Source organism: Lactuca sativa, chromosome 7 (assembly GCF_002870075.4).
Source record: "Lactuca sativa cultivar Salinas chromosome 7, Lsat_Salinas_v11, whole genome shotgun sequence".
Lineage (NCBI taxonomy): Eukaryota > Viridiplantae > Streptophyta > Magnoliopsida > Asterales > Asteraceae > Lactuca > Lactuca sativa.
The window spans coordinates 21,097,539-21,113,861 of record NC_056629.2 but is presented as its reverse complement, the minus strand read 5'-3'; the positions used below and the strand labels follow the sequence as shown (position 1 = coordinate 21,113,861).

Genomic DNA, 16,323 nt, shown 5'->3' with positions numbered 1-16,323 from the left:
ATATACACAATACACAGTGAACCAGATGCATTAATTAGAAAATGGCCTTCAATAGTTTTTTATTTTTTTAAACTTAATTTGTAGCCCATTCTTATTGTTTAAGCTTTTCAATTTTTTGTTTCTATTTATAGGTATTGCATGCAAAAAGTTTCTATTTATTGGGAATTGTATGCAACCCGTGTTTCGTGTATATGATATGTTATGTTTAGTAGTAGTACTGATTTTAAGTTATTGATTAAATTTGAACTTTTGAATCTTCAAAACTGCTTTTATAAATGCTCGTCTATAAATTTGACATCAATCTACAATAACATTATTTTTCCTTTTAAAGCATGCTTATTGTGTTTATTGTTAACTAGAAATTGTTTTCTCCCGGATGCAAGATTTTGCTTACTATGGTCAAGTCACATAAAATGAAAGTACTATATATTATCTATCATTTTATCATTTTGTGCACATGGTTTCTAGAGGGACTAAACTTGTCGATATATGAAAGTCTAGGGACCAAACATACAAACATGACAATATACAAAAGTTGAAGGGGTGGTAATTTTCAAATTTGAGGGAGTAAAAGTGATATTTCATAAAGTAAAAGGGTTAAAAGTGTCATTCTACGAAAGGTGGAAAGTGTCATTTTAAAAGTAAAGGGATTGAAATTGGTAATGTACGAAAGTCTGGGGACTAAATCTGTCAATATAAAAAAGTAGCGGCTAAAATATAAAATAACCAAATAAATTTGTGGCTAAAACGAGAAATAAGAAAAAACTTTTATGACCAAATTATGAAAACATAAAACTTTACTATTCATGACTTAGTTTTTTATTAAATATAATATAATAATGTATTATGTTTATCTTATGGTGGGTTATTATTATATTTAGTTAGCCCAATACTATTTAGTATATCATTACCCAAAGCCTTATTTGTATGTATATATCTTGTAATTTATTCTTCACTTAGTATAAAAAAAAAAATCATTTCTCACTTTTGAAATGCGTTTGGATTAGCTTATTGCGGTGGGAATAAGTAATAAGTAATAAGCATTTTAAATGTTTGGCAAACAAAACAGGTTATATGAGTAAAATGACCAATAAGCAATAAGCATTTTCCCCTTTGCTTATTAAAATCGGCTTATTTTGCATATTTCTACCGCAATAAGTTGATTTTTAAAGACTCATATCCAAACATTTAAATTTGCTTATTACGGTGAGATTAAGCAATAAGCAATAAGCAGCCTATTTTTTTCCATATCCAAACACCCCCAAGTCTCACTTTTTAAAAATTTCACCTTCCTTTCTTCCCTCCCAATCATAGTTACACGGTAACGGGATTGTTTCGGTATGTGGAATGAAAACGGGACCAAGGATCGGTAATCTAAAAAATTCGGTACGAGGGGGGAGGGGGTGGTCTTCTCCTGAACGTTATTTCGGTACGTGGAACAGCGTACCATGTAATGTAGTACGATGTATCATATATTACTAAAATATATAATACTATAAATATATAAAGTATACTAAACACCAAAAGATCAATACTTCAACTCATACTTCAAAAGTTCAATACAAAAATAACAAAATAACTTCAATACCAAATAAAGCTAAAATAACTTCGAAGTTCAAAACAAAATAACTTCAATACCAAAAGATCCCTAAGTTTACTCTTTCCTTTGCCTTTTTTCATTCCCATCATCGTTGCTCTCTTAACATCTTCTGGATTTTCCTATTTCATTTCTTCAATTCTTGTACTTGACTCTTCCAAGTTAGTACTTTCAGGATTTACATCCCACTTCTTGTGTGGCCCAGATGTGTAACTTTCGGAGAATCTTGATTGGAGACGAATATTTGAATGTATAAACATCAATTTATCAGCCCTTTTGGAGTTCAATCGGTTTCTCTTGACATTATGTATGTAAGAGTACGTACTCCAATTTCTCTCGGCTGATGAACTACTAATAGGTTGTGATAAATAAAATCATGAATATGAAATATGGTGATAGAATTGGGTAATTGATTTTAGGTTCCCCATACGTATCGATCATTATTCTTTTTTTTAGGGTTCCCCAATTCTGGAACCAATGTTTCACCTGCCGATGTTTTGTTTGTTTTTTTTAATCTGCAATTTTGCCATCGTCGTTCCAGAAATTTGATGGGTCGACGAATTCAGTAGATTGAAATCACGTTCCATCCTGTAACACAATTCTAGCAATTAGGGTTGGTGGATTTGTGATTGGGTCGCGATCTAGGAGGCGATTTGATCGTAATTAGTCCCGTTTTTGGATTCTGTGATCTAGAACAAAAAACGTAGGGGAGGAAGCGATCCTAGTAACTATGCTCCCAATACCCTTTCTTCTCATACGGTTAAACCCTAACAGCCTCCCCAACCCACTATCAATAGTCGCCGATGCCCTTCTCACTCATAAAGCGTTTAATATAATCAGTGTCAAAACTTATGTGCCTCTAATCCTCGATCTAGATCGACTCAACTATGATGCTTGGAGGGAATCTCTTCACCGCACATTGTAGTGTGTTTGATGTGATCGACCACATAGACGATTTTATACCAAAACCGACGGATACAGAATGAAAGAAACTCGACGAAATTGTCAAATTTTGGCTCTATGGCTCTTTTTCTCAATCTCTGCTCAACATTATGTTAAAGCACACCGTTCATCGAGTTTCAAAGAACCTTAAATCACTTTTCTACGACAACAAGGATGCCAAAAGCATGCAAATTAACATTGAACTTCACAATATCTATATGGTTGACCTCACCGTCACTGTCTATTGCACAGTAACCAAAGGCTCGACCTAATAATCGCCGCCCAGATCACCGCTAACAACAACAGTGACGTCGACATCAACCGAATCCCACCACCACTTCAAGCCAGCCATACGGTTGAGTCTTCATCCCTCACTAGACCAACAACAATAAATCGACCAAAATCAGCCCCCGCATGTGCTGATGTCATGGCTTCAACATGGGTTGTTGGGCTCCTTTCCTCAATAACTACAACAGCAAGTGGGTTCCTCTCATCAGCCAAGGTATACGGCCCAACAATAGATCAAGCATCATGCACTATTCACAAATCAATCAAGCCAACATACGCCACAAAATAGTTATGGGTATTGAACTTGGAATGACCTATATCAGCCCACTAGCTTACCCGGACTTTTTCACACCATGTCGTTACACAAACGATTGGTTCATGGACACCCAGGTGGTGACTGATCACGTGCACGCCAATGTAGGTATATTAAATATTGACCTAAAAACTTGACATTCTCATTCAATTTTAGTTGTTAATGGGTCCTTAATGCCTGTAATTACGGCAAGACACGCCTCTTTTCAAATTCACAATCCATATCGTCCTTTACACGTTGATAATGTCCTTATCACCCCCAAAAATATCAAAAATCATATTTCTGTTTGTTGGTTCACTAAAAAAAATGTTCTATTAAATTTGATGAATTTGGGTTTACTATCAAGGATTACTGGAGACAGCGCCACCTAATCTGATGCGACAGTAACATCCCACTTTATCTGGTTAATCCTTCCACTCCTCAAGCACTTGTCTCATTGAGTCCTTCCATATGGCATCGAAATTTAGGACAACCCCAGCAACCAATTATTAAAGTCTTTAGCGTCAAATAAATTTATTTCGTGTAATAGTAATAAATTTCATCAATTTTGTCAATCATCTCAACTTGGAAAACACACAAAACATTTTTTTGTTACACTTAATTTTTGGTGTGTGTTTTGGTGTCAGTTTTGCATACTTTGAATTTTAATTGGTTGAATTTGATAGTTTTCAAATAAGTAACGTTGGTGATATTTTGTAAATATTAAACCAAGAGTTTCGTTGTTAAATCTGTTAAATTATGTTTTAAAAAATAAAAAAAATAAGGTGAAAAATCACGGCATTACATCTACATCCTCTGATCTCATTGCTTACTCAGACGCCGACTGAGGGATGCCCAACCACTCGGAGATCTACATCATGTTACTGTGTATATGTATATATGAGAGACAATATCATTTCGTGTTCCCCAACCACCCGAATTTCACCATACATTGCTTTTGCAGTCTAGAAGCTCTGCCTATATACGACTCCCGGGAGCCTCATCTTCATGCTCTCAAACATGTCCTTCGGTACATTCAAGGCACCATTAGCCAAAGTCTGCAACTTCATGCATCTACCTCCTCTGATCTCATTGCTTACTCAAACACCGACTGTGGAGATACCCAACCATTCGGAGATCCACCATCAGGTTACTATGTATATATGAGAGACAATATCATTTTGTGTTCCTTAAAACATCAGGGTATCATATCACGTTCTAGCTTAGCCGAGTATTGTGGTGTGCGATTCCTTCGGGAACTTTAGTGTCTGATGACCGATGACACTATTGTTTATTGTGACAATGTCATCATTGTTTACATGTCTACTGATCTGACGGAACATCAACGCACCAAACACATAAAGATCTATATTCACTTTTCCCAAGACAAAGTTGTTGTGGGCCTTGTTCGTGATCTTCATGTACCTTCGAGTTCTCAGTATGTTGATATTTTTACGATGGGACTCCCCACAATTCTATTTCTTGACTTCAAAAACAGTTTGAATGTCCATCGTTCTCCCGATCAAATGGATATGTTTTGTGGATTATTTGTTTTAGTATAGCATGGCCAAAGCCTCATATGTATGCATATATATCTTGTAATCGTTTACATGGTTTGGATCAATGAAATCATTTCCCTCTTAATTTATGTGCTATACATTTGTTTTTACCTTGTAGTAAATGAATGTAATTTGACACTACTGTAATATCGAAAATTAACCATTACAAATTGCTAAAATCGCTTCTTTTTAATACATTAATCTTTTTTATATCCTAACAGCAATAATGATTCTGTTTTAACAAATTTACAAATAAAAAGTTAGAAATATGCAAAGGTATCGGTTTAACATAAAAGACTTAGCCATGTGGAATTGTGGATTGCGTAATCATTGGGTGTATTTTATATATTATGTGACCAGTGAGCCCAATCTATTCATTAACCCACCCACTCTTACAAGAGCCCACTAAAACCTTACTTCTTTGTGTAATAATAAGTTATAATATGAAAACATGGAAAAATGTCTGCTCTATTTGGTATTTCATAGTATATTTTCTATTTTGTTTTTCTATTTTTATAATTTTAAAATTAATTATAATGTCAATTGATCCTAGAACGGTCAGATCTGTTGAACTATTGAATCAATAAGGCTGCCAATTTGAGATCCGGTTGTCAAAATATTTATCATGACCCAGTTTTTGTACCAACAAAATCATCAACAATTTGTGAGTTGATTTTTATTTGCGTTCTATGGTAAGGAACTATAACATTTGGTTTTTCATGAGGTTAATCAACATCAATGACTTGGAAGGATCAAATTGAATGTTCAAATCAAAATTAAGCTCCTTTTTTTTGGAGCAGTAGTAAGTACTTATCATATGTTGATATTTTTTAGGTTGGTCACATTTCTGGGCAATTTTTTTCAAGTAGTGAGGATGACCATTGAAAAATGTCATAGGTAAAATGGGAATTGGTGTTTGCGGATGCGTCTAAAGGAGGGCTTAATATTGGTAGTTTGACAACTTTTAATTTTTCTCTCCTTCAAGAGTGACGGTGACGTTTGTTGAATTTTAATAATTTATGATGAAAATGGGGGTCTTGGGTCTGACATTGTGAGAAACCAAGGGTAAAATCCTTTGGATGAAAATCTTGGCTTCCTTTAAATGAAGATAAAAGTATCCTTCCTCGTGATGTTTTAGGGGTGTTTGTTTTATCTTTTAAAACATCTTTTAACTTTTAGGAAAAGATAAAAAGGCAAAAGATGTTTGGTAATCTTGTAAAAACTACTATTTTATATAAGAAAAAATGAACTTTTTGGAAAAGTTAGAAAAACCTGATTTTTTGCAACTTTTCTTAAAATGACTTTTGCCCTTTTAAAAGCTTAGCCAAACACCCCTTTAAAGAGAAAACTTGGTAATGGCTCCCATATTTAATTCAGGAATGTTGTGTGGTGTGGCGATTAGAACTTAGCTTCAGTTTCTGGATATAAATTTATTAGACACGGTGCATACTTGGTTGTGGACTATAAGAACGGATGGAAATTTTTCGGTTTCTGACACTAGAAGGTGGATTGACAAAAAGATTTTGCTAATGTTGACATAAAGACTAGATGGGATCGTTTTATTCCCACTAAAGTTAATATTTTAGTGTGGAGGATCTTGTTGGATAGATTGTCGATTAGGTTCAATCTTGAATACTGTGGTATTGGCATTCCTTCTATTTTATGCCTAATACGTAACTTCAAAGTGGAGCAGTTGGACTACTTATTCATCCACCGCGAGGTTGTGGCGAGAACTTGGAATGTGGTGTTCAGATGGCTAGAAGTTTTTCATGTTTGGTTTAATTCTATTAATTAATCAACTTTTTCAAAAAGTTGATAACTTGCGTGTTTCTGCAAATAAAAGGAGTGTTATTGATGCGGTGTGTTGTACGACGTTATGATTTTTATGGAGGTATCGGAATGATAATGTTTTTGGAGGAGGAAAAAATGAGAAAGGATATTATTTTTTATTCTGTTAGAGAATATTCATATCTTTGGTTTAGTACTAGGTACAGTAAAATTGGTTTTCATTGGAATTGTTGGTTGTAATTTCCTTTAAACACTTTGTAATGTTTTGGTTTGTTGACCGCTTTGGGCATATATACAGAAATCTTTCTCATTATCATAGTGGATCTTCAAAAAAAAAAGAGCTTGTATCGAGTAAAGTATATACTTCGACTTTCTTGTACTAGAACTTTCAGAGTTCCTAGAGCTCCTTGTAAGGCTTATTGGAAAACCCGTTGTCGGACTTGATTACTCGCTTTTTGTTGTTCGAAATTTATAGTTTCATTTTTGTAATTTTCTAGTTGTTCCAAAGTCTTATACACCCTTTGGATGTTTTGTTTGACTTGATTCTGTCGAGTAAATACAATCAAGCAAAATCAGATTTTGATGCAACGAAAAAGAAACAGAAAAGATAAAAAATTAGTTTGTTCTCTAGCTACTTGCTAGAGTTTATTCACAGGATGGATCATCGTTAATTCCTTGGATAATAACTTTTACATGGGACATGAAATAGATATGTAGGTGGGTTTTACAATATTCAGTGTAGATATTTATCTTCTTAAATTTCTCTACAAATCTTGAAAGATTAATCACATCTTGGTTGTTGCCAAGTGGTTGCAGACCAAAATCAAGTTGAATTTCAAGCATGCATAAATCCTAATATATAGGCTCGTGTTTCACATACTCTATTTCTTGCATCATCGCATTCAACTCATGTATAGAAACTCTTCAATTTCTACATTGTCAACGTAGATATATTTTCTTTAGTTAAGAGTATCAACAACAGGTTAGAGATGGATTATGCAAATCATCATATATATATATATATATATATATATATATATATATATATATATATATATATATATATATATATATATATATATTAAGAGTATCAACAATAGGTTAGAGATGGATTATGCAAATCATCATATATATATATATATATATATATATATATATATATATATATATATATATATATATATATATATATATATATATATATATATATATATATATATATATATAGGAGTAGGATCAAATGAGAACGACTAAAAGGTTGAGAACGCGAGAACAGATCTAGACTATCTAAATACTAAGATCTATGGTTACAATTAAATGGGGGATTTATGAAAAATTCTAAAAGTACTGGCATTTAAGTGTAACATTTGAATGGTCAGAAGGGCATAATAGGAATTGCAACTTTACCTAATTCCTATAATTTCTCACCCTCACCTCTTACCTTTCTTATTCTCGTATCTATATCCTATCTCTCTCTCTCTCTCTCTCTAGGGTTTCATAAGATTCATCGGTTGTGACAACCATAGCCGACCTTCCCCTGGTCTAAACAACATCACTTGCAAGAGGATTCAGAGAAAGAGAAAGAGAGATCAAGAAGGAAAAATGTCCGCCGATTTGGGTTGTTAGTGGCGAATAACACAGGAGGGGAAGTAAAATGTCATTTGTGTTCCCCCATTTGTACGCTGCTGATGACGACGATTAAGCCACAAGGGTTGTCGGGGAATCGACGCCCTTCCTTCCCCTCTTCCCTCTGTCTCTTTAACCTCTTCGCACACTGGAGACGATTGCAATTGGACACAAAATCTTGAATATCGGACAGCACACCTGCGATGCGAGCCTTTCTTCTCTTCCTGTCGCCCTATTGTTTCCGTCGCTGGTGAGCCTTCACACTCTCTGCCCCTTTGACTTCCACCATCGCCAATTCCATCGAAGGCCAAGAGACCCCTCGATTTCTCGTAAGCCCCAAGACTTGTAATCCCGATTCAGGGCTTGAAGAATGACTGCAAAAATCACGATTGGTAATTGCAATCATGAAGGGGGGTTGCGTGATTGGCGCCTCAACTACCGTGACAACCCACAACAATCATGGGTTTTGCGATCGAAATCCATAGAGATCTCAGGTCAATAGACGATGCCATTAGATCACACGAAGGTATATTTGTCTCCGACTACTCAAAACCTAAACCGATTGCACATACAGTCCACTTGCTTGGAATGGATTCCTCCTTCGCACCTTTTTCACTAATTCCCGATGTTCCGATTCGATTTATTTTGATTTAACCTCTATAGAACAATAATTGTGTTGTAACTATTTCTGATTTTTTTTTTGTTTGTCTCCAAAAATCGAATTCTAGAAAAAGGCCCAGATGATTAGGCTTTTGTTTTGAGTAATATTCTTGAAGAACTGAATGAAGAGAAGTCTACCATATATCTCATGATTCTATGAAACAAATGGTGATGGTGATGAACAGAGTTTGGCTATGTCTTTGTTTTCCATATTTCATGCAGGTCCAACAAAAGAGCAAGAACATGTGTATTCAAATGTATTCATAAGATTAAATGTATATTCATTACAGATTGAAGTGTATTCATTAGTGATTAAATGTGGATTCATAAGATTAGATGTATATTCATTACTGACTGAAGTGTATTCATTAGTGATTAAATGTGTATTCAATGTTTTCTATTCAAAAACAATCCATAGTGTATTCATTAGTGATTAAATGTGGATTCATAAGATTAGATGTATATTCATTACTGACTGAAGTGTATTCATTAGTGATTAAATGTGTATTCAATGTTTTCTATTCAAAAACAATCCATATTTACCTGTGTTCATTCATTTGTGTTTTATTCATTTATCAATATAACTTAATCCATCTATTCATTCAAGATTATCACCGGGATCATATATGATTACAAATATATTTTATTCATGTATGATTACAAATATTCGGATAAAATGATTAACACGTCAGTATTTTTGATGTTGTTGGTAAAAATAAACTTTCAAAAAACGTTTTTTTTAAATTATGGTAAAAAACATATTTTAAAATCATTATATTGATTTTGTTAATTAAAAATAGATTATACAAATTCCTAATATTTAGGTAAAAAATCTATTAATTAGATTAAATCCCAAGATTTTAGGAATTAATTAATTATCCATAATTAATTATAGTGTAAAATTCCTTTTATGCCTTTATAAAATGATTGGTTCACAATTGTTCTCGCGTTCTCAACCTTTTAGGCGTTCTTATTTGATCCTTTCCCTATATATATATATATATATATATATATATATATATATATATATATATATATATATATATATATATATATATATATTATTAAAGGCTGGCAACACGTTAGGATGAGAGAGAGAGAGAGAGAGAGAGAGAGAGAGAGAGAGAGAGAGAGAGAGAGAGAGAGAGAGAAAGGGGCAAGAAAAAGACCAAAAAGCCCTCGTTACCTCGTGTGAGGGGCAACTAATGTCTCTTCAACGGACTTATACAAACGGTAATACAGGGAGGGGCCTTTTTTGATGAATCTGCCAACCATAAGGATCATTGATGTCAAATTTCAAAAACTAGAACCAACCTTGTAGAAAGTCATATACTAAAGGGACCAAAACTGTAATTTACTCTACATTTTATATATATATATTCCGTGTAGAGTTGGGAAAACCCAAAATTTGCTTCATCTCCTTCCGTGTCGGAATCAAGAACCCCGCCCCTTTCCTTGTACTCAATTTCTCCTTTAAAGAAGCCTTACAAAGTTGGATTATACCCAACTTCTCCAATCATTCTCTCTGTTCTTTTCTTGATTTTGACAGGTAAACCCATCAATTTTAATTTCTTGTCGTTGCGTTCTTCATTGGGTTTAAAGAAGCAACTCTGTCACGTTTCATGTATTTTTTTTCTACGATAACCCTGTTTTCTTCTTTAATCGCGTTTTAAGCATTCAATCCAGCTGTTGGGATTTTTGTTGTAATGTTTTTCAATTGTTTGAAATCTGCAGAAAGCAATCAGAGTGCAGATATGGCTAAATGCTCGTTCAAGCTCGAACACCCATTGGGTATTGTTCCATTAATCGCAATTTCTTTTTCTTTTGTGGTTTTCCTGTTTCTTTCTCCTATTGGGTGTTAACCTTTTAATCGTTTGATTCTTGATACTTGATCATTAGATAAAAATATTTGTTTAATTGGGTGTTCGATGTCTGTTTTCAAAACGATTATTGCATCAAGATGTGCAATTAGATAATAAGATCGATTGCTAAACCTGAATTTCTCCTTTTTGTTTATGTAGAGAAGAGGAAATCTGAATCCTCTCGCATCAGAGAGAAGTATCCTGATAGAGTTCCAGTAAGGCATTTTGTTTCTTCATCAATCATCAATCAAACTTTATGTTATTTTATTTGCCTCTTAATCTCAAGTAAAATTTTGGTTTCAGGTGATTGTTGAGAAAGCTGAAAAATCGGACATTCCTGACATCGACAAAAAGAAGTATGTGAATGTCAACCTTTCCCATTTGTTGTATCTATCTTAGTTTATATAGGATTAAATGAAAGAAATAACATCCTAATTTCATCACCTAATTTCATCGATTTGATTAGATCACTACAGATTTTACATTAGTGCCATTTATATAAAAAGATATGAATGTGATGGGACCCACAAAATGGTAATAAGTTAATGTTTTTATTGCAGATATCTAGTGCCAGCTGATTTGACCATTGGTCAATTTGTGTATGTTGTTCGAAAGAGAATCAAACTTAGCTCTGAAAAAGCTATTTTTGTTTTTGTCAAGAACATGCTCCCACCAACTGGTAAGAATGAATGACTTGATTCATAAAGAATGTCTTAATGAAGAAATTCAGTTAAATTATGTTAACATTCCTTTTTGATTGTTGATAGCTGCTTTGATGTCTGCAATTTATGAGGAAAACAAGGATGAAGATGGATTCCTCTACATGAGTTACAGTGGTGAAAACACATTTGGATCTTTTGAAATGTGATAATTGTCGATGTGATATGAAAAAAAATGTAAATTCCTAGTCTGTAAATGTAAGTATATGTTGGTTTTAATTCGAATACATGGTTATAATGTGACAAGATTCAATCATTTTATACTCTGATTCTTGTGCTTTTGTTACATATTGTTGATATGATAAAATGAGAAGTGTCTTGTGAATGAAGATTTTGACCTCAAAAGAGCCCCAAAACCAAATCCATTTATATTATATATTATATTATTATAATTATAATTACTCACACAACAAGGTCCACATGACATATAGAGTTGATATGATATGTGTCAAAAATGTCACATAACTTTATTCATCAGGATTGCATTCTCAACTACACCGGTTACTCTTTCTTGTGAAGTTCTTTCAAAAAGTCTTCATTGTCAACCAGAACCTACAATCAAACAATACAATTAATCTTAAGACTTTTTTTTTAAAAAAAAAAAAAAGTCAAACAAACTAATTTTGAAAAGTCAAGAAAATTTACCGTTTTCCAACCATCTGGATCAAGAAAAGCAGTGATTTTAGTATTGATCCCAGGAATTGGTCCAGGCTGCCTTGTTACTTTTCCACCAAGCTCTTTGATAACATGATTAACAACTTCACCACTTTTATACACATCACTTGTACTAATTGCAACCTATAATTAATATCATCATTCAAAATCATCAAATTTTTTCTATAAAAAATTCTTGCATTTAACAAAGGGAACAAATTTACCTGTGCATATGCATTTCCTTTGGTATATTCGGTTACACCATAATTGTATGTGAGCTCCAAAACAGTTGTTTCCTTTTCTTCTGCATACCCCATCATTGCCAAAGTGTACTGTGTTTCAAAAAATAAATTCTTCTTCTTTTTTACAAATTTTATAAACATCATTTATCCAGAAAGAAAAAGCAACAAGGCCTTAAGAACATACCTTTTGTTCTGGTCTATCAATTTTCCTACATAATTGCATCCCCAATGCCTACATAGAGTTGAAACAAGATATCAATAATTTCCTACATATGTTCTTAAACATTAGATTTATTAAACAAATTAAAATTTTACCTTCTCATAGAACTTAATTGATCGATCAAGATCACCAACACGAAGCATCACTTGACAAAGGGGTTCTGGAGTTCCTCCTCTTTCAATGAGCTCAAAAAGATAGCCATCAGGATCTTTAGCAAAAGCAATTACACTTGTTCCACCTTTAACGGGTCCCGCTTCCCTTGTAATAGTTCCACCTTTAGCCTTAATATCTTCAGCAAGTTTATAAACCTGAAAAATAAAAATTAAACAAATTTAGCCCAGAAAAATAAACCAAATCAACACCACATCAAAAGCCTTGATAGGATACATGATAAAACAGTTGTACTGCTTTTGGACTTAAATGGACTGATCTCTTGTCTATGCAAAAAGACATAAATACCCTCATGATCGTCATCATTAAAATAACAATACAAAGCTTAATATAATACATACATCTGAGGTGGCAATTGCAAAATGCCCAAATCCAGTTCCTATGTCATACTTATCCACTCCGTAATCTGTGAATTAACAAAAACCAAAAACAAATAAACATGATTATCTATAAAATCCAAAAAGAAAAAAAAAATTAATTTGAAATATTTAGATCTTTAGAAGCATACTATATGTAAGCTCCACAACAAAGTTTGATTCTTCTGGACCAAATCCGAGAAAAGCATTTGAGTACTTCTCCTCTGGTATGTCTCTTTGCCTCAATAATTTCATCCCAAAAGCTTCTGTGTAGAATCTGATGTTTATAAAATGTTAAAATAAGTGAATTATGTAATATAGAATAATGTAATGGTTAATTTGGGTGACTTACTTTATGCTGCGTTCAAGATCACCAACACGATAGACCGCGTGTAGGAAACGACGCTTGTCTTTTTTTGGAAATTCCAATAACTCGGCACTTGGGACATTTGATGCAGACTCAGCCATGATGAAAGATCGTAGATTGCTAATCTGCTTATAAATATAATGTTAATTCTAAGATTGAAAAGGGAAATGATCGCATATACATGATCGTTACTTTAGAGGACTTTCTTGGTGTGTTTGTTTTATGTAAAATTGATCGTTATGTTGGTAACAAGGGTTAATAAACTTGAACACTTTACAGTAAACAATTCAAAAACAGAACATTAGTATAAGTTTATTGATGAATTATTTGATTTCTAAAGTGGGTATAAGTTTAATTTGTGCAAGATTAATCTTTTGAGGTATATGCTTGCAAGCCCTAATTTGTGCTTAAATATAAAAGATACCAAAAAAGGTTGACAATTTACCGATTATTAAGAACCCTAAACCTAAAACGAAGACTACCATCAGAAATTAAGGCGATTTTCGCAGAATTAAATGGAAACCAACAAAATCTTTAGCATAATAACTGATTGAACATGATTTTGGATCTTATAAACAATATAATCTCAAGTTTGATTTACCTTTGTCTCAGAGAGAGAGAGAGAGAGAGAGAGAGAGAGAGAGAGAGAGAGAGAGCTTACAGAGGAGTGATCGGTGGAGACTGAAGAGCCAGAAGCACAAAGAGACAGAAGTTATTCCATTTATTTTTCCGTTTTAACCTTGAGTTTCATTTCCGTTTCAAAAATCAAAATTGTGTTACAAATTTGGTCCTATTGTTAGAAAAAAGTGTGTAAAATCCAATATCTTTTGAATTGATATGGATGGCCCAACATCAGATGTTTTGTCACTTTGTGTGGTTAACTGGTTATGGTTAACTGGTAATGGTCCTCTCAAATAAAAAAAAAAAAAAAAATTTGATAGGGTAAGATATTTTTTAAAATGTATATATTTAGTCTTTATTCTTTTTTTTTTATAAAATAAACTCTTATACTTTATTAATATGTACACATTAGGTCATTTTCACCGGATTCTACAGGTTTTGCTGACGTGGAAGGGTTTATTTTACAAAAAAAAAAAATAAGGACTAAATGTGTACATTTCAAAAAGTATCTTACCCTATCAAGTCATTTTACCTTTTTTATTTTGTTGAAATAAAATACTCAGTGGCATCCACATATCCACAACAAAATTTTTCCAACTTTTATTCATCATGAAAAAGAGGGAGAACCCCGATCTCCAACGACTCCTTTGTGTGTTCCTACACATCACTGGTAGCAAGGACGAATGATGGAAAAAACAAGATCGAAGGGGGAGGCAGGAGGAAGTAGAGACGGTAGTTGGCGGCGAGGAGCTGCTTTGGTAGCCCCCTCGTCGATTATTTCTTCTTTTTCTGGCAACATATCTCAAAGATGGAGGCAAAGAGAGACAGATCGGAGAAACACAACAGGTGAAGGGTGTTTGGCTGTTGTTGTTCGACCGGAAGGAAGAGAGACGAGAAAGAGAAGGGTCGCCGCCCTTTTCTTGTTGCTGGAGGATCACCCACCTCCGGTGACTAAACTAATTAATTGTTATTTAGTGCCACTTATGCTTCCATATCAGCAAAACTTGTAGAATCCGGTGAAAACGACCTAATGTGTACATATTAATAAAGTATAAGGGTATATTTTACAAAAAAAAAGAATAAGGACTAAATGTGTACAATTAAAAAAGTATCTTACCCTATCAAGTCATTTTCCCTGAAAGAAAATTCGTATATAACCGGTATACCGGATATAGCCGGTCACAAGGACTGCATTGTTACAAAAAAATAAAGTATTAGGGTTTATTTTACAAGAAAAAAAGAATAAGGACTAAATGTGTACATTTCAAAAAGTATCTTACCCTATCAAGTCATTTTTCCTAAAAACAAAGACTATTTTACCCTTTTAACATTATTTTTATGTTTTCCTCATATTAGAATAATTAAAAAAAATAAGGAATCTCATCCACACTACTTTCTCTCTTTCTATCTACCCCCCCCCCCCTACTCTCTCACACATACACACAAGACCAAAAGAAAGTCCACCCAGTCATCATCTTCCTCCCCATCCATTCCTTCCATTGACGAACAAAAGAACAACCATCATTCTAATCCCCGTTCCAAATCCTAAGACAAGCTTCTTCCTAATTAACTTCAAGACAAATTTCCTGATTATCTTCAAGACAAAGAAAATCAAAGAAAGATAACAACTTGTTTATGATTTAGAGGTCGAGATAAGAAAGAATAAAAGAGATAGGGAGTTTGATAGTCAAAGTTGACCCAATAGTCATAAGAATAAGAGGGCATGTGGGTCACTTGCCCAGTAAAAGGAACCGTTGATATTTTTCTACTTTCAGTTGTACTTTAGCCTATTTAAGTTTCATTATTTTATTTGTTTTAGAATGTAACCATTTCCAATTTAAATTATTCAATAAAGCAAGCATTAGGCTATCTCTACTCTATCATGTCTTCTTCTTACTTTGCTTGATTGCCAACAATTGGTATCGGAGCTTTAAGGTTCTGATCATTTGTGTATGCCCAAGATTATCAGATACGACACCATGACAATAGCATCAGCATCCAATCCACCCAAAGACAGCTCATACCCTCTCCAATGTCCGATGCTAACCTCATCAAACTATAATACATGGTCGATCAAGATGGAAGCCATTATGGATGCCCACGGGTTGTGGGATGCCATCGAGCCACCAACCGGTGTGGTTGTGGACGAGAAAAGGAGCAAGCCTGCTCGAGCCTTTATCTTCCAGTCGATCTTAGAGGAGATGCTTGCACAGGCTACCAAGAAGAAGACAGCCAAGGAAGTTTGGGACTCCCTAAAGTCTCGGTATGTGGGTGCAGAACGGGTCTAGAAAGCAAGACTACGGGTGTTGAAAAGTGAATTTGAAGGACTTCAAATGAAGGACACAGAGACCATAGATAA

The 16,323-nt window shown here is 33.8% G+C and overlaps 2 protein-coding genes across 3 annotated transcripts; one reads left to right on the top strand and one right to left on the bottom strand.

The window, feature by feature from the left end:
* Positions 1–10,164: 10,164 nt before the first annotated feature.
* Positions 10,165–11,589, top strand: LOC111890941 (autophagy-related protein 8C-like). Of its 2 annotated transcripts, none has more exons than XM_023887015.3 (6): positions 10,165–10,301; positions 10,487–10,543; positions 10,774–10,829; positions 10,918–10,970; positions 11,175–11,293; positions 11,382–11,589. In XM_023887015.3, the coding sequence occupies exons 2-6, from the start codon at positions 10,507–10,509 to the stop codon at positions 11,480–11,482; spliced, it is 366 nt and encodes a 121-aa protein (XP_023742783.1). In that variant the 5' UTR covers positions 10,165–10,301; positions 10,487–10,506; the 3' UTR covers positions 11,483–11,589. The 2 variants fall into 2 exon arrangements, with proteins under 2 accessions (XP_023742783.1, XP_023742785.1); XM_023887017.3 differs by having other exon boundaries at positions 10,179–10,376.
* Positions 11,590–11,686: 97 nt separating this feature from the next.
* LOC111890940 (lactoylglutathione lyase GLX1) lies at positions 11,687–14,153 on the bottom strand. The gene is made up of 9 exons (XM_023887014.3): positions 14,005–14,153; positions 13,329–13,468; positions 13,129–13,253; positions 12,962–13,026; positions 12,545–12,757; positions 12,414–12,461; positions 12,212–12,319; positions 11,979–12,131; positions 11,687–11,885 (listed from the first exon to the last, which is right to left on the bottom strand). The coding sequence occupies exons 2-9, from the start codon at positions 13,442–13,444 to the stop codon at positions 11,835–11,837; spliced, it is 879 nt and encodes a 292-aa protein (XP_023742782.1). The 5' UTR covers positions 13,445–13,468; positions 14,005–14,153; the 3' UTR covers positions 11,687–11,834.
* Positions 14,154–16,323: the final 2,170 nt, after the last annotated feature.

Coding starts and splice junctions, on each gene's coding strand:
- LOC111890941 (XM_023887015.3), top strand. CDS start 10,507: ATGGCTAAATGCTCGTTCAAGCTCGAACACCCATTGG. Junction 10,830..10,917: donor AGTATCCTGATAGAGTTCCA/GTAAGGCATTTT, acceptor TTTTGGTTTCAG/GTGATTGTTGAGAAAGCTGA. Junction 11,294..11,381: donor GAACATGCTCCCACCAACTG/GTAAGAATGAAT, acceptor GATTGTTGATAG/CTGCTTTGATGTCTGCAATT.
- LOC111890940 (XM_023887014.3), bottom strand. CDS start 13,444: ATGGCTGAGTCTGCATCAAATGTCCCAAGTGCCGAGTTATTGGAATTT. Junction 13,254..13,328: donor GATCTTGAACGCAGCATAAA/GTAAGTCACCCA, acceptor TATAAACATCAG/ATTCTACACAGAAGCTTTTG. Junction 12,320..12,413: donor TTGATAGACCAGAACAAAAG/GTATGTTCTTAA, acceptor TTTGAAACACAG/TACACTTTGGCAATGATGGG.